The 27,324-nt window shown below is 42.5% G+C and overlaps 1 protein-coding gene across 2 annotated transcripts in view; it reads left to right on the top strand.

Moving 5' to 3' along the window:
- zc3h18 (zinc finger CCCH-type containing 18) overlaps positions 1 to 27,324 on the top strand; it is a 212,621-nt gene that overhangs the window by 17,554 nt on the left and 167,743 nt on the right. For both annotated transcript variants that reach the window (XM_041191400.1, XM_041191399.1), the window contains exons 2-4: positions 3,255 to 4,003; positions 19,297 to 19,381; positions 25,548 to 25,696. In XM_041191400.1, the coding sequence (XP_041047334.1) occupies positions 3,272 to 4,003; positions 19,297 to 19,381; positions 25,548 to 25,696 (966 nt within the window). In that variant the 5' untranslated portion in view covers positions 3,255 to 3,271. The remainder of the gene's footprint in view (positions 1 to 3,254; positions 4,004 to 19,296; positions 19,382 to 25,547; positions 25,697 to 27,324) is intronic.

Genomic DNA, 27,324 nt, shown 5'->3' with positions numbered 1-27,324 from the left:
TTCCTGCCAAAATGGACAATTTCACATTTTCCCACATGATACTCCATTTGCCAGATCTTTGCCCACTCACTTAACCTATCTATATCTTTTTGTAACCTCCTTTTGTCCTCTTCACAACTTACTTTCCTACCTATCTTGTGTCAAATTTGGCTACCATCCCATCCATCCAAATCATTTATATAAATTGTAAACAGTTGAGGTCCCAGCACCGATCCCTGTGGCACATCATTCGTTACATCTTGTCAACCTGAAAAAGACCCATTTATGCCTACTCTGTTTCCTGTTAGCCAACCAGTCTTCTATCCATGCCACCATGAATGTTTATTTCCTACAATAACCTTTGATGTGGTAATTTATCCATTTCCTTCTGGAAATCTAAGTACAAAACATCCACCGGTTCCCCTTTATCCACAGCACATATTACTTCCTCAAAGAGCTCCAATAAGTTGGTTAAACATGATTTCCCTTTCACAAATCCAATAAGTTTGGCCCAGCATGATTTTCCCTTTTGAAATCCATGTTGACTATTATATTTTCAGTTTCTAGATATTTTTCATGAAAGGGTCAAATTTAAAATTAATCTGTGGACGCATAATATTAGTGAGTGGGTGCTCAATCTATAGAACAAACCCCCTAGGGGGGAATGATGGAAGCAATCAGTTCATTGAAATGCAAATTTACTTCAGAAAATAACATTTTAGAAATTCACTCTTGAGCTATGGGCATTACTTGCAAGGCTGGTGTTTATTGCCTATACCTAGTTTTCCTGGAAGGTGGTGGTGGGCCTTCTTGAGCCGCTGCAAACTGTGCATTGAAGGTGCTCCCACAGTGATGTTCAGGAATTGCAGGACTTTGGGATACAGTGTATGGGTAATTTGAGACATGATGTGTTAAGAGTAGCATGTTTGGGCGGAAAAAGTTGATTTAAGTGTAAGATTCCCAAAACCCTCCATCACTGGGGTTTTCCACAGCATTTCTAGATCCATTGTAGACTATTTGGTAGGGATTGATCGCTATGATTTACTATTATTGAGCTATGACTATCAGAAGGTGAACTAGATAGATTGTGGTCTTTTCTAGCAATTTATAGTCCTATGTCCACACCATCTTCTTCCAATGCCTCTCCTCTGTCATCTAACTTGGTAGGATGGCCTTTGTTTGGTTCCCCTTATGGTCTGGCTGTCATCTTGAGAATTCCCTAAGGATCATCGGCTATCTCCTTTTCCTCATCTGCAAACTGCTGCTTGTCAACAAGATTTGGGAACATGGGGTCAGATTCCACTTGAATGCTCATAACACTGAGCTCTACCCCACCACTGTCTTGGACGAGCTACACTTTTCATCTGTTAAATATTGTGAAGACAGAGACCACTGTTTTTGGCCACCTCTGCTAATTCCGTAACCCTTGCTGACTTGAAGTCTCTTCCTGGTCGCCATTCAGAATATTTGAACTAGGCATCCTATTCAATTCTGAGCTTAGATTCTATTCCCATACTCTCTACATGTCTTTTGCAAATGCCCTCCCACAGAAACGTAGCCCACCTGCCCAGTTTTGTTCCCCAGAATTAGACTTATCTCTGCTTCAATTCGTCATCTCTGTCTCATCTGTTCTGATGGTGGAACATTCCGTACTAGTGCTTCTGATGCCGTCCCTTTTCCTTAACCAAGAATTCCCCCACCATGAGTGACAGGGCCCTCGACTGTGTCCATTCCATTTCCTGCAATCACCCCTCCCCACCTCTGAGTCACGAAAGGGTGCTCCTTGCGCTCACCTTCTACCCCACTCATCTCCGTGTTCAGAAGCTTCTGCCATTTCTACCAACTCCAGCATGATGCAAGCATCAAACCCAACTTTCCCTCCCCTTTCAGAATTCTGAAAGGACCATTCCCTCTGTGATACCCTGGCCCACTCCTCAATCACCCCCAAACACCCCCTCCTTTTCCCACTGCACCTTTCCATACAAGCACAGGTGATGCAGCACTTCTTTTTACCTCTTCACTCCCCACTGCCCAAGGCCTTAACAATCCTTCCTGGTGAAACAATTTATGTGTACTTTCAATTATTCTCTGCTCACAATGTGGTTTACTCTATGTTGGAGAGACCAAATGCAGATTTGGTGAGTATTTTGTAGAGCATCTCTGCAGTCATGACCCCCAGTTTCTGGTTGCTTATCATTTTAATTCTCCACCTTACTCCTACTCTGACCTTTTTGCCCTCAGCTCCTGTAGTGTTCCAATGAAGCTCAACGTAAGCTCAAGGAACAGCGTCTCATCTCTTGATCAGGCACTTTACAGTTTTCCACATTCAACATTGAGTTCAACACTTTCAGGACGTAACCTCTGTCCCTATTTTCTTTCCTTTTTCTTTGTTGGCCTTAGTTTTGTTCTCTTGTTTTTCCCTTTCGTTTGCTTTTGGCTGGCATCTGCTGCATCATTCTGCCATTCTCACCTCGTCCAGACACACATTTTGTTTCTTTACTTGCCCCATTACCACTCACTTTAGCCTCAGTAGCACAACAAGTGTCAATAGCAGGTTTTCTAGCAGAAATTTGGTTCTTCACTGCAGAATTTCACCTGGCCTGGGAAATTTCTGGTCTCCCACCCCCCAGCTGCTCTGGTAAAGGTCATTTCCTAGCTCCTGCTCAGAGTTGACTGCATCAACACTGCTGCCTCCCTCACTTCCAGTTCTGCTGACACTTTCCGGTTTCTGAATGTCATTCCATTGCTTCTTATTCTGCAAGTCAGCACTGGAGAACCGACCTACTTGTTATCTGGCTGAGGTGTAAATGACTTGGTTTCCTGGCTGGCTGTTCTAGATCTCTCTTCTGCCTGATGACTATTTCTGCTGTAATTGAAACAGGAAATGCTGGAATAACTCAGTGGGCTTGGCAGCATCTGTGGGGAGAGAAACAAAGTTAATGTTTTGAGTCTGTATGACTCTTCTTTAGAGCTCTTTCCAGCTGCCCTGGTTCAGTCTTGACACTTCTTGTCAGGCACTGCAAGCTTTTAATTCAAATATCTGTAAACCTGTCTGCTGTTCCCCTTTTCTTGGGATGTATGTGTTTTGACTTCTTCCAGCATGGACAGACATGTGACTAAATCTTAGCTATTGACTATAGCCAACTGAGGAGCTATGGGTCTGAAAATTTAATGTCATTTTATGTACTTAAATTCATAGTGCACTCAGTAGAATGGGGAAATTGCTGGAGCATCCTGTGGGTGAAATATATTCACATACTTTTCTCTTGTAACAGAATAACATTGTTCTCCAATGGATGTCTCCGATAGTCCTGATCGTGACCCTCGTTCCCCAGAGGACCAGCTTTCTGAAGATGAAGATGACCTGTTGCTTGAGAGAGGACATGAAAACGATGATGAAGAGGATATAGACAAGCGTTCAGACAATGATGGGGAATGCATTGATTCTGAGGATAATGACCATTGCAGTGATGCTGAGAATCACAGCATTGGTGAACCTGACAATGAGGGCAGTCGGGACGATGGGGAAACCCATGAATCAGAGGTGGAAGAGGAGGAGGAAAAGTTGAGAGAGGAAGGAGATTACAGTGAAGAAAGTGGAAATGACGGCGATAATGAGGAGCCACGTAAGGACTTGGATGCAGAATCTGACCGAGACAACGTTGTAAGTCCAAAAAGAACTTGCAATGCTGAGCGAACTGAAAAAGCTGTCTCTGAGAAGCAGGATTCCCAAGCCGATGAGGAGGCTGCGAATGATTCCAAGGATGAAGCATCCTCTGTCATCAGGGACCTGGATGAACATGAACTGGACTATGATGAGGAGGTTCCTGAAGAACAGCCAGGGGCTGTGACGGAAGACAGTGAAAAACAAAGCACGGAGGAGAAAAGTAGCGACTCGCCCAAGGAGGGGGAAATGGAAAAAAATCAACTTGAAGAGAGAAAGTCTGAAAGAGACAGAAAAGATTCATTTCGTGAGAGGAAAAAAGATGAGGATGATGGGGAGCTTGATGAAGGAGAAGTTGAGGTATGATCTGAAATAATTTTATCCCAAACAAGTATAACACACATTCAAGTCCTTGTAATATACCCCTGTAAAGTATCTTGTTGCACTCCTTGCTCTGTTGTGACTGCTGTGGTAGAGCAATCTGGGTGTCCTTATTTAGACCATGAGTTACAAAATGTTAGCATGCAAGTAATTAGGAAGGCAAATGGAAAGTTGGTCTTTATTGCAAAGGAGATGGAGTATAAATGTAGGGAAGCCTTGCTGCAGCTGTAAAGGGCATTGGTGAAACCACACCTAGAGTACTTTATATAGTTTTAGTCTCCTTATTTAAGGGAAATACATTTATTGGATGCAGTCAGAGAAGGCTCACCAGGCTGATTCCTGGGATGAAGGAATTGTCTTATGAGGAAAAGTTGAGCAGGTTGGGCTGAAACTCGTTGGTATTTAAAAGAATGAGAGGTAATCTTATTGAAACACTTAAGATTCTGAGGAGGAGAGGATGTTTCCCCTTGTAGGGGAATCTGCAACTAGGAGGCACAGTTTCAGAATAAAGGGTCTCCCATTTAAGACTGAGATGAGGAGGAATTTCTTCTCTCAGACAGTCATTAGTCTTTGGAATTCTGTACCCCAGAGAACAATGGAGGAGGCTGAGTCATTGAATATATTCAAGGGTGAGTTACATTTTTGATCTAAAAGGGAGTCAAGGGCTATGGGGGACAGGCAGGAAAGTGGGGTTGAAGCCAAGACCTGATCAGCTATAACCTTATTGAATGGCGGTGCAGCCTTGAGCCTGGAGAAAAGGCTGAGAGGAGATTTGATAGAAGTATTCAAAATCATGAAGGGTCTGGACAGAGTAGATGGAGAGAAACAATTCCCACTTGTGAAAGGATCAAGGATGAGAGGGCACAGATGTAAAGTAATTGGCAAAAGCAGCAAAAATTATATGAGAAAAGTGTTTTCACGCACTGAGATGTTAGGTTCTGGGATGCACTGCCTGAGAGTGTGGTAGAAACAGGTTCAGTTGAGGCATTCAAGAGCGAATTAGATGATTATTTGAAAAGAAACAATGTGCAGGGTTATAGGGAGAAGGCAGGAGAATGGCACTGGGTGAAATGCTGATTTGAAGAGCTGGTGCAGGCATGATGGGCTGAATGGCCTCCTTTTGTGCTGTAACTATTCTGTGATGCTTTTTATTCTGTTGAAGCACAGCCAGGCAGGATATGAAAAATTAATAGAATATTAAAACATCAGTATAGATCAAGAGAACATGGTCTTCTGCTACAAATTCCTATTGATGTGTCCTTGAATTTTTGTGAAGTATCTTGACCAGTTGCTAGTTGCATACAAACAAGGGTAAGATCTAGTGTGTGATAGGTGGCATAATCATAAACTTACCTTTGTATAGCTGGGGGACATGCATTCAAATCCATTCCAAACTAACACCCTCCCATCAGATTGCAAGCTCTCTATCCCATCAGATTGCAAGGATCCCAGATAAATACATTTGAATTGGGCAGTTTCAGCCCAGTTTCTGACAGGTGTGAATCTATTCTGTAGTTTGATTCAGCATTGGGTTTCCTTTAGCCAGATTGTGTTGGACCAAATGTTTCTCTCAACTCTCTGCTGCCTGAGTGATGTAATTTCAGGGCATTTTAAAGATTCGTGTTGTCTTGCAAAGCTCTCACTTCACTACCCATAAAAACCTCACTATTATTCTATGAGATCCAGAAGCTGCAACTCTGCCTTTTTTCTGCCCCTAGAGGGAATTGTTAGCGTCTACTTCACTTTCTTGCAGTCGCTATGGAAAATGGTCTCACCAATGCAACACCTGCAAGTTGAACTCAATTCAAGAATGAACTGAACAGATTTATTTACAGAAATTAAACAATTAGAGCCTGTTGGCCTTAAGATCACATGGACACACCTCCCAGTGAAAGGCCCTGAATATGCCAGGTTTGTTTCGAGTCAGCCAGGCCAAAACCTAGGACTGGAAAACTACTAGATCCTAATTGGGGACCAACTTTCTCCCTGTGGACAGAGGAACGTCTGGTTTGGACTATGCCATTAGGACCAGCTGTTCTCTGTTTTACCTTCTGACACTGGTGGTACTTGGTCTCAACTCAGGGCCCATTAGCTTCAGATGGCACATTTATTAAGTACAGATATAATTGGAGTCATGCAGTTCCTTGTCGACAAATTATCCTCAGAACTTCCTGCTGATTTTTGACAGGTATTAAGAGGTGGAAGTGCCAAAGTGTACTGATGTCTCAAGGAGCCTTGTTATGCCAACACCATATTGTACTCAACTTTCCAGATGTCATCCGTCCACTGGAGACCAGATCAAACTGGGTTTATTCCTGCAGCATGCATGCTTTTGAGTAAGCTTCCCAATATTGTAAATGATCCTGCCTCTTGTGAGCAGACAGTGCAGCCAATGTTCAGAGAAATCAAGGAACCAAGTTTGAAGCGTCAAAAGAAAATGTAAAACCATCTTTGCAGGCACTGAAGCAGTTTAATTTAATGTAGGAGTGGTGTATTGGTTTGTAATTTTAAGTCAATATTACCCTTCCTTTAATATCTGTCCCTCACATTCCTGTTACCTGCTGAATCTGTTTTTGTTGCTACATGATTGTTATATGTTTGCTCATTTTTAGCCTGATTATTTAGTCTTACAATAAATGAATTTTTCGATACAAGTCCCAATGCAATTCAGCTTTCTGGCTGAATTCTTGAATCAGAAACCATTATTATTATCCCCTTTCTCCACTCTCTTCCTATCTCTAGCTTTCTTTCCTTAGGAACATATGAGTAGGCTTTTCAACCCATTGATCCTGCTCTGCCATTCAACTAGATCATGGCTGATCATCTACCTCAATGCCACTTTCCCACGCTATCCCCATATTGCTTTCCTTTTCCCCACTTCCCATGCACCATCTTCTTTCTGTCGTCCCTGTCAAATATCTCTCTCCTCTTGCCTAGAACAAAAATGCTGACTGCCAGTATGCTCCCTCCTGCACTTCCGCTTTGCGTCCACACTGTTACGCTCTTCAAATCTTAGTGTTCCAATATGTCATGGGTAGTAAAAAGAAATTGCTTTTCTAGTAAGCTGCTTGGTTCTATCTGTCTAAACTCCAAAAGTGAAACCCTCCTGGTGATTTATCCACTCTCAAGGACGCTAAACATCTCGATATCTCCTCCCTCATTGCATTTACCTCGTCCAGTGGTTCACACTCCTCCTTCTCAAATGAAATGTCTGCTTCTTCCATTCTTCTGTAAAAAGTGTTCATTAAGAGCCATGCTTTCGTCTTCGGCCTTGCACATGTGATCTTTTTGGTCTCTAATCGTCCTTTATCTTTCCTTAGTTAGCCTTTTGCTCTTTTTGTATGTATTCTTTGGGTTTTCTTGATTTTATTTTCCAGTATAATTTTATGCCCTATCTTTGCTTTCCTAATTTCCCTTCTAATTTTGCATCTGCAGTTTCTATACTCCTCCACACTTTCTACAGTACTGAGCTCTTGGTATCTGACGTTGGGGATAGGCAACAAATATTGGCCTTGTCCTTGATGTTCAGATCACAAGAATGAATAAAAATGAACATATGCTTTTGTTTTCCTACTCCACGTGCCCTTTGACATCCAGGGGTCTAGAATTGGCAGTCCCATTCTTTTTCTTAATGGGAACACATTTGCTCTGAACCCTCTCCGTTTCCTTGAATGCCTGCGACTTCTGCATTATTCTATTTCTGTAGTCACCAGCATGTGGCATTGACACTGATTTACCTTCAACGAGCTGTTTCCTGCCCACTTTTCCCAAATTACATCTCTGCTTAGCAAAACTGACCCTTCCCCAATTTAAAATTTTTACTCTTGGCCTACCTTTATCCATTTCCATAACAACACCAAATCTAATTGAATTATAATCATGACCGCTAAAATGCTGCTCTTCTGATGACCCTTCCACCTGCCCAGTTTTATTCCCTAATATGAAGTCCGAACTGCTTCTCAAATAAATAAAAGCAAAATACCGCGGATGCTGGAGATCTTAAATAAAAGCAAAATGCTGTAAAAGCTCAGCAAGTCTGGCATCTGTGGAGAGAGAAAGAGAGTTAATATTTTGAATCAAATATAGGTCTTTTTTGGAACATGGCACATGGCTTCTTTTTCTGAAGAAGAGTCATTGGACTTGAAATGTTAACTCTGTTTCTTTCTGCACGGATGCTGCTAGACCTGCTGAACTTTACCTGCGTTTCTGTTTTTATTTCTGCATTTTCTCATGTTGGGTTTGCTACATCCTGGCTAAAAAACAGCTCTCCTGAATGCCTTTTAAGATTTCTTTGCCCTCTATACTTTTACATTCATATTTTATCCCAGTTAATACTAGAGTCCTTGAAATCTCCTACTATTACTACCCTATTGTTCCTGCAGTTCTCAGCAATTTAGCTATATATTTGCTCTTCTATTCCCCTCTGACTAAGGGCCTCTAGCATGCTCCCGGCGGTATGATTGCCTCTTTTTTTCCCCAAATTTCAGCCTATTTGGCCATATTTGATCCTTCTAACATTTCATACCACCTCACGGCTGTGATTGTTGCTTTGACCAATATTGCTAACCCCCCTCCCTCTTTTCTTATCGCCCTCTTTATGCTATCTGGAAACTCTCTGAACCATGAATGTTAGAATGCCATTCTTGTCCTCCTTTAAGCCATGTTTCAGCAATAGCTATGATATCATACTACCAAGTGGTTTATCTGTGCCCTCAGCTCATCTGCCTTATTCATGAGATTCTTGCATTGAAGTAAATATCACTAATCACTGAACAGCTCTTTTCTTGTCTATTTTCTAGCCTTGGTTTCCTTGGCCATCCACACTCACTTATTAATTTTCTGCCTTCCATTTCCAGTTTTGCTTCTCTCACTTCTGAATCTATGCTCAAGTTCCCATCCTTCTGCCAAGCAAGTTTAAACCCTCTGCAGCAGCACTAGCAAACCTCGCTGCCAAGTTAACAGTCCCAGCTCTGTTGAGGTGCAACCCATCTGTCTGGTATAGGCCCCACCTGTCCCTGGGCCGGTCCCAGTGCCTCAGGAATCTAAAGCCCTCCCCTCATGCACCATCTCTTCAGCCATACTTTCAGTTGCACCAACCTCCTATTTCTGTATTCAGTGACAGGTGGCATCAGGAATAATCTGGAGAGTAAAAGGAAAATACCGCAGATGCTGGAAATCTGAGAAAATAGAAAACGCTGGAAAGACGCAGCAAGTTTGGCAGCATCTGTGGAGAGAGAAACAGAGTTAATGTTTCTCATCTATATGGCTCCTCTTATAATCCAGAGATTACTTCCTTAGAGATCCTACTTTTAAATTTTCTCCCAGCTCCCTAAAATCTGCCTGAAAGATCTTTTCCCTCTTTCTACCTATGTCATTGTTACCGATATGGATCATGGCCTCAGGCTGTTCGTCCTCCAGCCTCGGGATGTTGTGCAGCCACTCAGTGACATCTTTGATCCTGGCATCAGGGAGACAACATACCATTCTGGAGTCACATCTGCGGTCACAGAAATGCCTTCCTGTTCCCCTTCTAATCTATCACTTTTGATTTTCTGTCATTCTCCACCCAGCAGCCCTGCCCAACAACTGACCCACTCTTGGTGCTGTGGCCTTGGCTCTGGCAGTGCTCCCCTGAGGAATATAAAACCAAATACTGGTTATAGAAAGTGCACTCTGAACTCCTGAACTATCTACTTGATAGTCATGGAGGCACATTCTGTGCCATGTGAGAACTCCAGAAGATTTCTTGTGTCTATATATTATTGATACATATATTCATGATCTAGACTTGGTGTACAGGGTGCAATTTGTGGATCTCACAAAACTTGGAAGCATTGTGAACAGCAAGGAGGATAGTGATAATTGCGAACGCTATATATAATTATAATTGCCTCACTATTGGCGGCCGTGCCTTCAGTTACATAGGCCCCGGTCTCTGGAATTTCATCTCTGCACTCCTGCAACTCGCTTTCTCTTTTAAGACTGTTCTTAAAACCTACCTCTTTGACCAAGATTTCGAGCAGCTCAAGACAGCACACCCATGAGGCATTGTGGGCCATCAGCAGAATTGCACTCGAACACAACCTGTAACCTCATGGCCCAGCCAAATCCCCCACTCTGCCATTGCCATCAAGCCAAGGCGATCAACCCTGGTTCAATGAAGAATGCAGGAGGTCATACCTAAAAATGCAGTGTCAACCTGGTGAAGCTATAACAGGACTACTTGCATATCAAACAGCTTAAGCAGCAAATGATAGACAGGGCTAAGCAATTCCACAATCAACGGATCAGATCTAAGCTCTGTTTGGGTTCCACCAGGGTTACTTGGCTCCTGACCTTGGTTCAAAAAATGAACAAAAGAGTTGAAGTCCAGAGGTGAGGTGAGAGTGACCGCCCTTGACATCAAGGCTGCATTTGACCGAGTGTGGCATCAAGGTGCCCTAACAAAACTGGAGTCATTGGGAGTCCCCTGGTTGGAGTCGCCCCTAGCATAAAGGAAGATGATTGTTGTTGTTGGAGGTCAATCATCTCAGCTCCAGGGCATCACTGCAGGAGTTCCTCAGGTTAGTGTCCTAGGTCCAACCATCTTCAGTTGCTTCACCAATGACCTTCCTTCCATCATGAGGTCAGAAGTGGGGATGTTCGCTGATGATTGCACAATGTTCAGCACCATTTGCGACTCCTCAGATACTGAAGCAGTCCATGTCCAAATGCAGCAAGACCTAGACAATATCCAGGCTTGGGCTGAGAAGTGATAAGTAACATTCACGCTACACAAGTGCCAGGCAATGACCATCTTCAACAAGAGAGAATTTAACCATTACCCTTGACATTCAGTGGCATTCCATTATCAAAATCCTGGGGATTACCATTAACCAGAAACTGAACTGGACTAGCCATATAAATACTGTGGCTACAAGAGCAGGTCAGAGGATAGGAATCGTGCAATGAGTAACCCACCTCTTGAGTCTCCAAAGCATGTCCACCATCCAAGGCACAAGTCAGGAGTGTGATGGAATACTCCCCACTTGCCTGGATAAGTGCAGCTTCCATAACACTCAAGAAGTTTGACAACATCCAGGACAAAGCAGCCAGCTTGATTGGCATCCCATCCACAAACATTCACTCCCTCCACTACTGACGCAGTGTAGCAACAGTGTGTACCATCTACAAGATGCACTGCAGGAATTCACCAAGGCTCCTTCGACAGCACCTTCCAAATCCATGACCACTACAATCTAGAAGGACAAGGGCAGTAGATACATCGGAACACACCACCTGGAAGTTTCCCTCCAAGTTACTCACCATCCTGACATGGAAATATATCACGGTTCCTTCACTGTCGCTGGGTCAAAATTCTGGAACTCTCTTCCAAACAGTGCTGTGGATGGGTAAGAAATTGGCTAAGTGTCAGGAAACAGTAGTGATAAATGGTTGTTTTTCACTTTGGAGGAAGGTTTGTCCTGGAGTTCCCCAGGAGTCAGTGTGGGGACCCTTGCTTTTCCTGAGATATATTAATGATCTGGACTGTGGTGTGCAGGGCATGATTTCAAATTTTGCAGATGATGCTAGGATTGGAAATGTTAGCTGTGATGGGGATAGTCTTGAACTTCAAAAGGGCATAGACATGTTGGTAGATTGGGCAGATGAATTTCAATGCGGAGAAGTGTGAGGTTATTCATTTTGGCAGGAAAAATATGGTGAGACAGTATAAAATAAAGGGAGAGCTTCTAAAAGAGGTGTAGGAACAGAGGGAACTTGGTGTATACGTCATAGGTTATTGAAGATGGTAGGGCATGTTGAGAGAGCAGTTAGTAAAGCACATAGTATATTAGGTTTTATTAATAGGTGCATTGAGTACAAGGGCAAGTCCAGTTCTAGGTGCCATACTTGAGGAAGGATGTGAAGGCATTGGAGAGTACAGAGGAGATTCACAAGAACGATTTCCAGGATTAAGAACTGTTGGGACTGTTTTCCTTGGAGAAGAGAAGGCCAAGAGGAGGCTTGATAGAAGTATTCAAAAAGGGTATGGAGAGGTAAATGGTGAGAAACTGTTCCCACTCAAGAGAACACCAAGAACTAGAGGGCACGGATTCAAAATAATTAGTGAAAGGAGTAAATGTGATGAGCAAAGATTTTTCACCCAGAGGGTGGTTGGAGCCTGGAACGAACTTCATGAAAGGGTGGGGGAGGCAGATTTGATCAAGGTATTCAAAAGGGAATTGGATTGCTACCTGAAAATAGAGAATGTGCAAGGTTATGGGGATAAGGCAGGGGAGTGGGACTAGGTGGAATGCTTTTTCAGAGAGCTAGTGCAGACTCGATGGTCTGAATGGCCTCCTTTTGCACTATAAAGACACTGTGATACCTATACCACATGGACTGCAGTGGTTCAGGAAGGCAGCTCACCACCACCTTCTCAAGGGCAATAAATGTTGGCCCAGCCGGTGAAGCCACATCTGCGAATGAATAAGAAAAAGCAAATATAAGTTGTTGTTGAAAAACTTCGAGGTAGAGAGCGAATGCATGACTGCTGACAGTCATGAAGGCTGAATGAACTGAAGGATGACCACCTCTAGCAACATGCTTTCGACATAGCTTTCAGCTTGGCAGTGCACCGCAATGATGCAAGCTGTTGCTCAAGTTCTGAAACCCAGAGCTCGAGCTCTGAGGTGTCCTGCCATCCCTTTTTTCGACTACTATCTAAACTAACCAGAAATATGACTTAAGTTTACTTAAAATTTACCCATTTAAAATGTAACCAAACTTAAAGTTATGGAATTTCAGTTACTAGTCTAATAAGTTAGAGACACAAAAGACAATGGTAATACTCACCATTTACTCACTCACCTGCTGATCTGTGATGTTAGGGATGGACACCAAATGCTGACCTTGCCAGTGATGGCCCATCCCATGAAAGAAGTTTTTCGAAACTCCTTGATTTTTTTTTGCCAAGTATTCACTGCCATTGCTCTTCCAGCTGCAGCTGCTTAGGCCCACATTCTGTCCCAGGCTTTCCCAATGTCTTCATTTATGCTGCCACTGCTCCTCCCCCTTTTCCTATCATACAGGTCCACACACTGCCCAGGGCCTTCTCTCCTCCTCTAGTTATGCAGAGACTGGCTTCTCCTCCTCCCTCCTTGCCGCTGTTCGGGTCTATGCTCAAATGAGAATGAGGAGATCTGATATGTTAAAAATTGAGTGATTTTGGTGAGGTAAGGCAAGATTAGGCTTTTTCTACTGGTTGGTAAATTCGAATCTAGAAGGCATAAATTTAAAATTGCCACCTTAAGAAAATTTTTGGTGGTTGTTGGAACACTGAATTTCCAATCAGAAACTTGGGGAGCAGAATCCATAATAGCTTTGAAAAAGCACGTAAATAAATATTTATATTCATAAATTGTCCACCACAGGATGAAACATTCTGCCCGTAATGTCTTTCGTCTTACTGAAAGAGCTATCCACATAATCTCAATTTCTTTGTCCTTTCCTCCTTGTTTGCATTTTGTTTTTGTGTTATTTATCTTTGTGTCACCTTAGTGAATCTCTTCTGCACCCTCTCTTGTGCCTCCATATCCTTTGTACTGTAAGTTGACAAGTATTTTGATACCATTACCTTTTTAGTCTATTCTGTTAGTTAGAAAAACAGGATTTCTCTACTTTAAAGTTTTTATCATTCAGGTATATATTCTCTTCTTTCACCCATAACATACCACTTCTCCTTTCTCAGCATTAAAGTTGATCTGACATCTGTTTGCCTGATCACCTGTACTTGCCTATTAACTGCATTTTAGTGTCATTTGCAATCATTGATATTGTGGGGTGGATTTTCATTTTAATGTCTGGCATTGCAGATTATGCAAATCAAGCATTTTCTATAACAAGACGTTGATCCACACACAGGTTTATGCCTGAGTGGAAGTTGGAAATCTACCCATGTATTCCTGTCCTGCGAGTCCAGATATATGCATAAATGATGAACAGTGGTCCACTGTGCACAACTTAGTCTGAAAAATACTATTAACCATTACTTTCTGTTCTCTAATCAACTCCCTACCAATGCTGCTGCACTTCTTTATTACTGTGTTCCTTTATTCTATCAACAAACCTATTTGTGCAACAACTGAGTACATTCCATAAATACATGTATAAATCTTTACTGAGAACAACTGGTTCAGTTAATGAGTCACTTTGGATATATGAAGTGTGAATTAAAAAGACTTGCATTTAGATAGCCACTTTCATGAGGACTAGCCATCTCAAAGTGTTTTCGAACCAATGGTGTTGAAGTTTAGTCACTGTTGTAATGTAGAAAAAGTGGCAGCCAATCTGTGCACAGAAAACCCCCACAAACAGCAATGTTTGAATGACCTGAATTTGCTTTTGTGATGTGTTCAACTAACTTGCTGGAGTTTTTTGAGGGGGTTAACAGAGAGGGTGTAATACTGTTGATGTGGTGTACATTGACTTCCAAAAGGCATTTGATACAGTGCTGCACAACAGACTTGTGAGCAAAGTTAGTGCTCATGGAATTAAAGGGACAGGAGCAGCATCAATACGGAATTGACGGAATGACAGGGAACAAAGAGTAGTGGTTAATGGGGATGTTTTTCGGATGGAGGAAGGTTTGTAGGAAGTTCCCGGGGGTTGGTGCTGGGATCCTTGCTTTTCCTGATATATATTAGTGACCTAGACCTTGTTGTACAGGGCACAATTTCAAAATTTGCAGATGAAACTTGGAAGCACTGTGAAAGGGATAGTGTAGAACTTCAGAAGGACACAGACAAGTTGGCAGAATGGTGATCAAGTAGCAGATCAAGTTCAATGCAAAGAAATGTGAACTGATTCATTTTAGGAGGAAGAACACAGAGAGACAAAATAACATAAAGGATACAATTTTAAAGGAGGTGCAGGAAGAGAGGGGCTGGTGTATATGTGCTTAACTCATTGAAGATGGCAGGGCAGGTTGAGAGAGAAGTTACTAAAGCATATAGTATCCCCCAGGCTTTATTATTAGGGGCATAGAATACAAGATATAAATTAAACTTGTATAAAACACTGCTTTAACCTCGACGGGAGGAAAGATGTGAAGACACGAGGGAGAATGTGGAAAAGATTCCCGAGAATGGTTTGGGGATGAGGAACTTCAGTGATGAAGATAGATTGGAGAAGTTAGGACTGTTTTCCTTGGAGAAGAGAAGGCTGACAGGAGATAGAGGTATTCAAAGTCATGAGGGGTCTGGACAGAGTAGATGGGGAAAAACTGTTCCCCTGGTGGAGGGATGGAGAACGAGAGGGCACAGATTTAAGATAATTGTCAAAGGAAGCAATGGAGACATGAGGAAAAACTTTTTCAAGCAGCGAGTGGTTAAGAACATAAGAAATAAGACCAGGAATAGGCCATTCGGTCCCTCAAGCCTGCCCCACCTTTCAATGAGATCATGGCTGATCTGCCCCAAGCCTCAACTCCCCTTTCATGCCAGTTCCTCACAGCCCTCAACCCCATGATTTTTTAAACACCTATCTAACTCCTCTTTAAATACTTTGTAATCTAGCCTCCACAACTCTCTGGGGTAGAGAATTCCAGATATTCACTACCCTCTGAGAGAAGAATTCCTTCGCATCTCAGTTTTAAATGAGTGGCCCCTTATTCTGTAACTATGTACCCTTGTTCGAGATTCCCCCACTAGTGGAAACATCTCAACATCCAACCTGTCAAGCCCCCTCTAAACCTTGTACGTTTCGATAAGATCATTCTCATTCTTCTAAACTCTAATGAATAAAGGCCTCACCTGTTTAGCCGTTCTTGATAAGTCAACCCCTTCCTCCCAGCAATCAGCCTAGTGAATCTCTTTTGAGCTGTCTCCAATGCCAGTATATCCTTTCTTAAATACGGGGACCAAAACTGTACACAGCTCTTCAGGTGTGGCCTCACCAGTACAGTTGTAACAAGACTTCCCTATTTTTAAACCCAACCCCCTAGCAATACAGGCCAAAATTCCATTTGCCTTCTTACTTACTTGCTGCACCTTCATGCTAACGTTTTTTGTTTCATGCACAAGAACACCCCGATCCCTGCGTGCTGCACTTTTTTGGAGCCTCTCTCCATTTAAATAATAGTCTTTTTTTGATTCTTCCTACCAAAGTGCATGGCCTCGCACTTTCCTGTATTAAACTCCATCTGCCAAGTTTTTGCCCTCTCACTCAACCTATCTACATCTCCTTGAGAATTCCTTATGTCCTCATCACCACATGCCCTCCCACCTATTTTTTGTATCGTCAGCAAATTTGGATACGTTACACTCTTCCCCATCTCCTCCAAGTCATTATTATTATAGATAGTAAATAATTGAGGCCCTAGGACTGTTCCCTGTGGCACTCTACTAGTTACGTCTTTCCAACCTGAAAAAGACCCATTAATCCTGACTCTGTCTTCTGTGTGTTATCCAGCCCGCAATCCATACTAATACATTACCCTAAGTACCGTGTGCTTCTATCTTATGCAATAACCTTTTATGTAGCACCTTATCAAATGTCTTCTGGAAATCCAAATACATTACATCTACTGGTTCCCCTTTATCAACTCTGTTTGTTATATCCTCAAAGAAATCTAGCAAATTTGTCAAACACGATTTCCCTTTCTCAAAACTATGTTGACTCTGATTGCGTTTAACTTTTCTAAATGTCTTGCTATTTCTTCCTTACTAATGGACTCTAGCATTTCCCCAACGACAGATGTTAGGCTGACTGGCCTATTGTCTCCTGCTTTTTGTCTCCCTCCCTTCTTGAGCAGGGGCGTCACATTAGCAGTTTTCCAATTCGCTGAGACCTACCCGCAATCCAATGAGCTCTGGAATATTTCCACCAATGCCTCCACTACCTCTGCAGTCACTTCCTTTAAAACCCTTGGATGCAGGCCATCAGGTCCTGGCAACTTGTCTGCCTTTAGCCCCATTAGTTTGTCAAATATTTTATCCCTCGTGATAGAGACTGTTACAAGATCTTTCCTCCCATTAGCTCCTTGCTTATCTGATATCTTTGGGATATTTATAGTGTTCTCCACCGTGAAGATATTTATAGTGTTCCCCACTCTCCTTTTATGTACCCATAGAAGCTCTTGCTGTTTGTTTTTACATTTCTTGTCACTTTACTTTGATAATCAATTTTTTCCCTCTTTATTAGCTTTTTAGCCATCTGCTGCTGGTTTCTAAAAAATTCCCAATCCTCTGGCCTACCACTAGTTTTCGCTGTCTTGTATGCCTTAGTTATTGATTGGATACTCTCCTTGACCTTCTTTGTTAACCACAGATGGTTCATCCTTCTCATTGAGTCCTTCTTTTTGACCGGGATAAATTTTTGCTGAGCGTTATGAAATATCTGCTTAAATGTCTGCCACTGCTCATCCACTGACCTTCCCCTTAGTCTATTTTCCCAGCCCGCTTTAGACAACTCTTTCTTCATACCCCTGTAATTGCCTTTATTTAAGTTGAGGACACTGGTTTGAGACTGGATTTACTCTCCCTCAAACTGAATTTGAAATTCTGCCATGTTGTGATTGCTACCCCTTAGGTCTTCCTTAACTTTGATATTTCTTATTAATCCCACCTCATTACACATTACTCGATCAAAATAGCCTGTTCCTGGGTAGTTTCTGCAAAGTATTGCTCTAAGAAACAATCCCTGATGCACTCTACAAATTCATCTTCCATGTTACCCCTGCCAATCTGATTTACCCGGTCAATATGCAGATTAAAATCACCCATGACAATTGTAATGCCCTTCTTACATGCCTCCATTATTTCCTGATTTATACTTTGTCCTACAGTGAGGCAACTCTTCGGGAACCAAGAGATGACTCCCACCCGTGACTTCTTCCCCTTGCTATTCCTTATTTCCACCCAAATTGATTCCACATCACGATCTATTGCACCTATACTCACCACCTCACTGATACCTTCCTTTATTAACAAAGCTATTCCACCTCCTTTTCCTGTTTGCATATTTTCCTGGAACTTTGATACCCTTAAATATTGAGTTCGCAGTCTTGGTCACCCTGCAACCTCGTCTCTGTAATAGCTATCAAGTCATATTCATTTATATATATTTGTGCCATCAGCTCATCTATCTTGTTACAAGTGCTGCTTGCATTCAGATAAAGAGCTTTAAGCTTTGACTTTTTTTACCATTATTGCTCATTCTGATTCTGTTTTCTGCTGCACTCTTCTGTCTATATTTTCTGCCCCACCTGTTATCGTTTGCCTCTTCACCACCTTGCACCTCTGCTCTCTAGTTTCTTTTTGATTTTTTTAAACATCCCTTCAATTGAAGGAGTGGTGGAGGGAGGTTCAATCGAGGCATTCAGGAGGGAATTGGAATACTATCTGAAAAAGAACAATGTGCAGAGTAAGGGGGAGAAGGTGTGGGTATGGGACTAGGTGAATTGCTTCTTTAGAGAATCATCGCAGACACAATGAGCCGAATGGCCCCCTTCTGCACTGTAACAATTCTGTGATTTGAATAAATATCAACCAGGACACCAGGGTTAGCTCCCCTGCTTTCAAAATAGTGCCATGGGATCTTTTGTATCCACACCTGACCCTTCTGACTGTACACAAAATCCTACTCATTTCTGGTAGTAAAGTACGGTTGAAATCCCTGAACCAGTTTTATCCCTGAGCCACTGAAGTTGTTTTTATATCTGAACTTCAGTTGGTTGCTCTCATTAATTGTTTGTTTGCCTTGTTCAGATTTTAGTGTTTGTATCCAAAATTAAATGAGTCCTATTTATGTGAACTGTCTGATTTTTATTTCTGTTTTACTTCATTTATGTAAATTTTCTAATACAATTGTGTAAGAAATTATGCAAAAGTATATGTAATTTGAGAGACTAAGTTAGAAGTTTGCACAAAACTGTCACCAAGCATTAAAGAGGGTGTGAATTATTGTGATGATATATTGGAACCTAGTGCCCATTACTGGTGAGGAAGCCTGGAACATGTGTTGGCAGATTATCCAGCTTTGGGTGTCATAATCAGTCGTGATCCTGCCCACTTCCAACGCTGGCTCCTAACCCAGGACTGCTGGCACCAATTGTATTTAGTGTTTACACTCTATATCTCCCACAAGTCTGCCTCCAATGTCAAAAGGACAAGCAAACCAGATACTTTATGCAGATTTCTAACTGCCTCTTGATACAAGATACTGACTTGTTTTCTCATCCTTACTTTAACCGGAGGATCCCATGGTGACCTTTTCCTTTAACTTGTTGCTAGGATGATGATCTTGAGGAAGGCGAAGTAAAAGATCCCAACGAGAGAAAAGTCCGACCAAAACCCATCTGCAGATTCTACATTAAAGGTAATCACCGACTTGGGAGACTTCTAGTTCTAATCTCAGCGTTTGTGGGAATTAGAACATATCTGCATTCTGATAGCTCCCTAAGTGTAAGATGAAGGAGTAGTTTGACCATCATCTCCTCTCCTAGCTTGTGTTTCACCTGGATTTTCTTGTGGGATTTGTTATCTGTTTAGATGTAAATTTCTTTGTAATTTAAATTTAGTATTTTTGAGCTTGCCATTGAGCTAAGGCATGATAAGAAAATGCAGTTTAAGTGAACCATGTAAACAAATGCATGCTGTTCCCAGTGAAGGCTTAATGGTGATCTGTATGGTTGCGTAGCTTGTTCTTGTGTCCAAAAATTTTTTTTTTTTTGAGAATTTTGATGGAACTAGTTGCACTGTTTCAATAAGGTTATCATTTTCCAATCTCCATTTGATGGGCATTTTGATAATTTTTGTAGAAGAGATGTGGGAACAGCTCTGCTCTGACAGCCTCAGTGCAACATTTTTGTCAGCAGATCAGGCAGCATCCGTGGAGAAAGGGGAAAAGTTAATTTTTCAGGTATAACGCATTGTCAGAACTTTTCTGGCAAAGAGATGCGACTGAAATGTTTAACTTTTTGTTCTCTCCCCAATGCCTATGAGTATTTCTGGCACTTACTGTTTTTGCTTCAGATTTCCAGCTTCTGCTGCACTTTATTTCTACAAAACATTTTTCATGTTATTTCTCTTCCCTTGCTGCATGAGATAGAGTAATGTCAGTATTGTGGACCGCCAGACCCTAATCTTAGATGGCTTTAGGGTGAGTTTTTTTTTAGTTTTCCCCATCCTCTCTTCTCCCCTTCCACTCAAAAAACAACACTCAGCCAATACATTTAACTTATGCAGGTATAATTGTTTAAGAATAAATTTTTAAAGTAATGATTGTGCGTTCACTTTGCAATTAGAAGCCATCATGTTTTCACTGGCTGTACTCTAATTCAATCCAAAACTAATCTCTCTCCTCCATAGCCTTGAATCTTTTGCTAAAGATATTTACCCAGCTTTTCCCATTTAAAAAAAAGCAGTGATCTTTGCCTCAACCACTTGCTGCAATAATACCTTCAATTACTTTAAAATTCGACTCACTGAACAACAGTTTGCTCTGGTTGATCTTCTGTGCCATGGCAAAAATTTACTAAAGTGCTTGAATGTGAAGCAAGGCAGCAAATTATCATGAACAAGAGTTTCAGGAGACTTGGGTGAGTGTGTGCTTGAAGAACATAAAATAAACTGGATTAGGCCATTCTACCCCTGGATTAGGCCATTCAACATAATCATGACTTATCTTTGAATTTTATTGCACTTTGCCACACTATCTTCATATCCTTTGATTCCTTTAGCATCTAAAATTCTATCAATCTCAGCATTGTATATACTTAATGACTTGAGTGTCCACAATCATTTGGAGTAGAGAATTCCAAACATTCACAGATTTTTGAGTATGCAAATTAGACCATAAGACGTAGAAGCAGAAGTAGGCCATTTGGCCCATCGAGTCTGCTCCACCAATCAGCGAGATCCTGGCTGATCTGAGAATCCTCAACTCCACTTTCCTGCCTTTTCCCCATAACCCTTGATTCCCTTACTGATTAAAAATCTGCCTATCTCAACCTTGAATATACTTAACAACCCAACCACTACAGCCCTCTTTGGTAAAGAATTCCACAGATTCTCAGTACTAAATAGCCAACCCCTTATTCTGAGGCTGTGACCTCTAGTTCTAGACTCTCTAGCCAAAGGAAACAGTTTTCAAAGAAAATGGGGAAAATAAGAATCATTTAAAAATAATTCCCCTGTGATTTTCCACCTGGGCTGCTCCCAGCAGTATCCAGGAGATAAATCTTTAATTCCTGGAAACTCCAGAGCAATTCTGAAGGCTTGGTAATCCTATCCTGTTCATGGCATAGGATGGTAATGCTTTATATATGCATAGAAATGTATTATGAAAACTGGAAAGGATTACAAAAATTTGTCCATCAATAGATAAAGTGGCAACTTCCCAATTTGACAAATATGTCAACAGTTGCCATTTTATTGGACAGGTCTAACTGAATCAATGACCATTACTGCTGTCATATCTTATAACCATGACATGAAACTACAGTAAAGACCAATGAACAGGGGAGCAGAAAGGAGACAGGCACTCTTCAAATTCATATCTTTCATCATCAAGCGACAAGCCTGGTCTGAAATGGAGAGTGCCAACATTGATGCATTCAAACACTACAGCCTTGATGAGCACAAATGTTCGTTTGAAATGTAGATGAGTAGAATCCAAAGTGGGTTTATTAGTTTTAATTGTTAACATCACAATCCTTATCCCAAATTGAAACATTTTGAGGCTTGATAAATCTGTGAATTAAAGGTGATATTTGGAGAATTCCTTGCTTTTCTTTAAATTGTCCCATGGGATCCACCAAATAAAGCCCTGATTTTAACATCTCATCCAAAAGAGGGTATTGAGGGTTTTTTTTTGAAAATACAGAGAAGTGTAGCACGGTTGGGATAATGAGGGAGAATTTCAGAGCACAGAGATATGTTGCTCTCCAGAATCTGCTCCTGAGGTGGGGAACATGTGGCCAGGGTCTGAAGACAAGAGCGTTAGAACTGGGACATAGGATGGGAAGATGTTGCAGAGGGGAAGGCGGTGGCATTGTGGTTTTGCCATTGGACTGGTAATCCAGCTACCCAGGGTAATGCTCTGGGCACCCAGGTTCAAATCTCACCAGGGCCGATGGTGGAATTTGAATGCAATAAAAATTTGAAATGAAAAGTCTGAGAATTGTTGATTGTCATAAAAACCCATCTGATTCACTTCCCTTTAGGGAAAGAAATCTGCTGTCCTTACCTGATCTGGCCTACGTGTGCCATATTTCCGATAAAATCCTATACATGTGACTCCGGATCCGCAGTAATGTGATTGATTCTTAAATGCCCTCTGAACTGGCTTAGCAAGCCACTCAGTTGTATCAAACTGCTAAAGAGTCAATAAAAAGGAATGAAACTGGACGGACCACCTGGCATTTACCTAGGCGCCAGAAACAATGATGCAAATCCAGCCCTGTCGACCCTTGCTAACAGCTGGGGGCTTGTGCCAAAAAGCTGGCAGCACAGTGATATACAATTGGAGGTGGTTGCCCTGAGAGTCCTCAACATCGACTCCAGCCCCCATGAAGTCTCAAGGCATCAGGTCAAACATGGGCAAGGAAACCACTCAGGGTGACAAGGATGCAAAATGTACTCTGGCTGGGGGACTTCGATGTCCATCACCAAGAGTGGCTCAGTAGCACCGCCACACACGGAGCTGGCTAAGCCCTAAAGGACATAGCTGTTAGACTGGGCCTGTAAAAGTTGGTGGGGGAACCAACAAGAGGGAAAAACATACCAGACCTCATCCTCACCAACCTGCCTGCCGCAGATGCATCTGTCCATGACAGTATCGGTAGGAGTGACCACCGCATTGCCCTGGAGACAAAGTCCCGTCTTCACATTGAGGATACCCTCCAAGGTGTTGTGTGGCACTAACACTGTACTAAATGGGATAGATTTTGAACTGATCAGCAACTCAAGACTGGGCATCCATGAGGCGCTGTGGGCCATCAGCAGCAGCAGAATTGTACTTGACCACGAACTGTAACCTCATGACCCAGCATGTCCCCCAATCTACCATTCCCACCATACCAAGGGATCAACTCTGCTTCAATGAAGAGTGCAGGAGGACATGCCAGGAGCAGCACTAGGCATACCTAAAAATGAGGTGTCAACCTGCTGAAGCTACATCACAGAACGACTTGTGTGCCAAACAACATAAACAGCAAGTGATAAGCGGCTCCACAACCAACGGATCAGAACGAAGCTCTGCACTACCGCCAAATCCAGTTGTGGATGGTGGTTGATAATTAAACAACTCACTTGAGGAGGAGGCTCCACAAATATTACCATCCTCAATGATGGGGGAGCCCAGCACATCAGTGCAAAAGATAAGGCTGAAGCATTTGCAACGATCTTCAGCCAGAAGTGCCGAGTGGATGATCCATCTCGGCCTCCTCCGGGGGTCCCCAGCAAGACAGATGCCAGTCTTCAGCCAATTTGCTGCACATGATATCTAGAAACGGCTGAAGGCGCTGGATGCTGCAAAGGCTATGAGCCCTGACAATATTCCGGCAACAGTACTGAAGACTTGTGCTGCAGAACGTGACGTGCCCCTAGCCAAGCTGTTCCAGTACAACTACAACACTGGCATCTACTGGCAATATGGGCCATCAGTCTACTCTCAACCATAAGTAATACGAAGGAAGGGGCCATCAACAGTGCCATCAAGTGGCACTTGGTGAGCAATAACCTGCTCACTGACACTCAGTTTGAGTTCCGTGAGGGACACTCAGCTCCTGACCTCATTATAGCATTATTCAAACATGGACAAAAGAGCTGAACTCCAGAGATGAGAGTGACTGCCCTTGACATCAAGGCAGCATTTGACTGAGTGTGGCCTCAAGGAGCCCTAACAAAGCTGGAGTCAATGGGAATCAGGGGCAAAAGTCTCCGCTGGTTGGAGTCATACCTAGCACTAAGGAAGATGGTTGTGGTTGTTGGAGGTCAGTCATCTCAGCTCCAGGACATCACTGCAGGAGTTCCTCAGGGTAGTGTCCTTGGCCCAACCATCTTCAGCTACTTCATCAATGACCTTCCTTCCATCATAAGGTCAGAGGTGGAGATGTTCGCTGATGATTGCACAATGTTCAGCAATGTTCGCGATGACTCAGATACTGAATCAATCCATGCCCAAATGCAGCAAGACCTGGACAATATCCAGACTTGGGTTGAAACATTCGTGTCACAGAAGTGTCAGGCAATGACCATTTCCAATAAGAGTGAATCTAACCATTGCTGCATGACATTCAATGGCATTACCATCGCTGAAACCCCACTATCAACATGCTGGGGGTTACCATTGACCAGAAACTGAACTGGACTAGCCATATAAATACTATGGCTACAAGAGCAGGTTAGAGGTGAGGAATCCTGTGGTGAGTAACTCACCTTCTGACCCCTCAAAGCCTGTCCACTATCTACAAGGCATAAGTCAGGAATGCGACGGAACACTCTCCACTTGCCTGGATGTGTGCAGCTCCAACAACACTCAAGAAGCTTGACACCATCCAGGACAAAGCCCACTTGATTGGCACCACATCCACAAACATTCATTCCCTCCGCCATCGACGCACAGTAGCAGCAGTGTGCAACATCTACAAGATGCACTGCAGGAACTCACCAAGGTATCTTAGGCAGCACCTTCCAAACCCACGACTGCTACCATTTAGAAGGACAAATGCAACAGATACATGGGAAAATCACGTCCTGGAAGTTTCCCTCCAAGCTGCTCACCATCCTGACTTGGAAATATATCGCCGTTCCTTCACTATCACTGGGTCAAAATCCTGGAACACTCTCTCTAACAGCACTGTGAATATACTACACCACATTGACTGCAGCAGTTCAAGAAGGCAGCTCACGACTGCCTTCTCAAGGGTAAATAGGGGATGGGCAATAAATGTTGGCCTAGCCAGCGATGCCCACATCGCGTAAATGAATAATAAAAAACAAAGGAGGACCTTGCATTCGTACAGCACCTTTTACATCCTCAAGGCCCAAAGTGCGTCACAGCCAGTGAATTCATAATTTGGCTGCAGTGTTTTTAAAAATCAGGCTCTCACAAACAGTAAAAGAGTGATTACCTAGATAAACTGTTATTTGTGGTGTGAGAGTTGGCCAGAACCCTGGGAGAACTCCTTGCTTTCCTTCAAATAGTGTCGTAGGATTTTTTTTACATCCATCCAACAGGTTCTCAATTTAATGTCTCGTTTGAAAAATGACAGCCCCACAATCAGCAGTTATTCAGTGAAAAACTTGTGTTTAAACCCTGATATGGAGCCTAATCCCCCAACTTTCTTACTGAAGCTGGGAATGCTACTCTCCCAAACCAATGAGCTCAGATTTGAGGCACTAATCACTGAAAACCAACTCAGCTGGGCAGGATATGTCGTTTGTACTAACTCAGTTAAGCCCTACTAAATGTCAATATGGATTTGCAAATGAAGATTCAGTTAGTCCTTCACTGTTGGTTTGTGTTTGTTCTTTTGTAGGTAACTGCACATGGGGAAATAATTGTCGGTTTATTCATCCGGGAATAAATGACAAAGGAAACTATTCACTGATAGCCAAACCAGATCCATTTTCACCTAATGGAGGGCATCACCTGGGACCCCACCCACTGATGCAGGCCAACCCCTGGGTAAGTGAGCATAGGTTGCTGTAATATAGAAATTGGCCATTTGGCCCATCAAAACGGCGCTGGTGTATTCCTCCGCATGAGCCGCCTTGTCTAATCTCATTCCTTTTTCATATAAAATACGAAAAATATTAAAAATATTTTTGGATTCTGCCTTAACTGTTTATGACAGAGAATTCCATATTCCGCATGTTAAGATTTTTTTCTAACTGCTTAATTCTTCCTGAGATTATCTTATGTTCGTGCCATTTTGTTACTATCTGGAATAACATTACACAAAATGGTGGGCTGTGGGTTGGTAGCTTCCTACCAAGCTTCTCACCTTTGTAATTCCGTCCATTGTCATTCTTTAACTTCCATTCTCCCAGCTCCTATTCTCCCTACCAAAACTCAGCTGCTCCGAATTGTGGGTATATTTTTGCTCTGTCTACAAATTAAAGCCACTTGTAACAAATCATCATTATTGGTTTGGCTCCAACCAAACCACAATAGTTATGGTGGAGCTATTATCATTTCTTCCATACTCTTCTGGATCCTTCTCCTTCAAGCTTCTGATACTGTTCCACCTCTCTTGACTCCTTTTATTTACTGATAACCTGTGCTTTTCACAAAGGTGTCCTCTCACCTTTCCACCTCAGCCTCTGCATAATCGTTGGTGATTTCAATCTCCATTTCAGTTGCCCTTGCCCTTTCTCCTCTGAATTTGTGATCATCCTGCTAATCTTCACTTAGATCTCCCACAATATAAATTGTTCCACCACATATTCATGGCCATCCTGCCAAAATCACCATTTCTCATGAGGTCTTTCACTGAGCAGACCATCTGCAACTCCTATGTCCTATCCCTCACTACCCATGCCCCCTGGCATGGATCCAATTCTACTGAACCTTTTAATTCCTAACATTTAAAATCAAGCACCATAATAAATCGGAAAATACTGGAAAAAATCAACAGGTCTGGCATCACCTGTGGATAGAGAAACAGTTAAAATTTCCAATCCGTATGACACTTCAGAGCTAAAGAGAAGTAGAAATGTGATGGATTTTATACTGTTTGAGGGTGAGGGATCGGTGGGAGCTGAGGAGAGATTGACAAAGATGTCATGGACACAAGACAAAGGGAGTGTTAATGGCAGTGTTAAAGACTAAAGAAGGTGCTGATAGTGGCATAAAGGTAAGATGGAATGCGTTAATAACAGAACAAGGGTCAGCGCTCCGTGAAAATACAACATAGAAACAAGTGACACTTGGCCCTGTGTGTGGTGGTGGGCGGGGGGGGGGGGGGGGGGGGGGGGGGGGGGGGGGGGGGGGGGGAAGATTTAAATAAATTAAATTAATGAGTAAATAAAAATTAATTTAAAAAAGAATGGATTAAAAAAAAGGGGTAAAGATAGAGGAGAGAGTTCATAGTCTGAAGTTGTTGAACTGAATGTTAAATCCAGAAGACTGTAAAGTGCCTCATCGGAAGTTGAGGTGCTGTTCCTCCAGTTAGAGTTGGGCTTCATTGGAACGTTGCAGAAGGCCAAGGACGAACATGTGAGAGCATGATGGCGTGTTGAAATGGCAAGTGACTGGAAGGCCTGGGTCATGCTTAGGGACCGAACGATGGTGTACCACAAAGCAGTCTCCCA

This window comes from Carcharodon carcharias, chromosome 7 (assembly GCF_017639515.1).
Source record: "Carcharodon carcharias isolate sCarCar2 chromosome 7, sCarCar2.pri, whole genome shotgun sequence".
NCBI classification, from domain to species: Eukaryota; Metazoa; Chordata; class Chondrichthyes; order Lamniformes; family Lamnidae; genus Carcharodon; species Carcharodon carcharias.
This window is presented reverse-complemented; position numbering and strand designations above follow the sequence as displayed.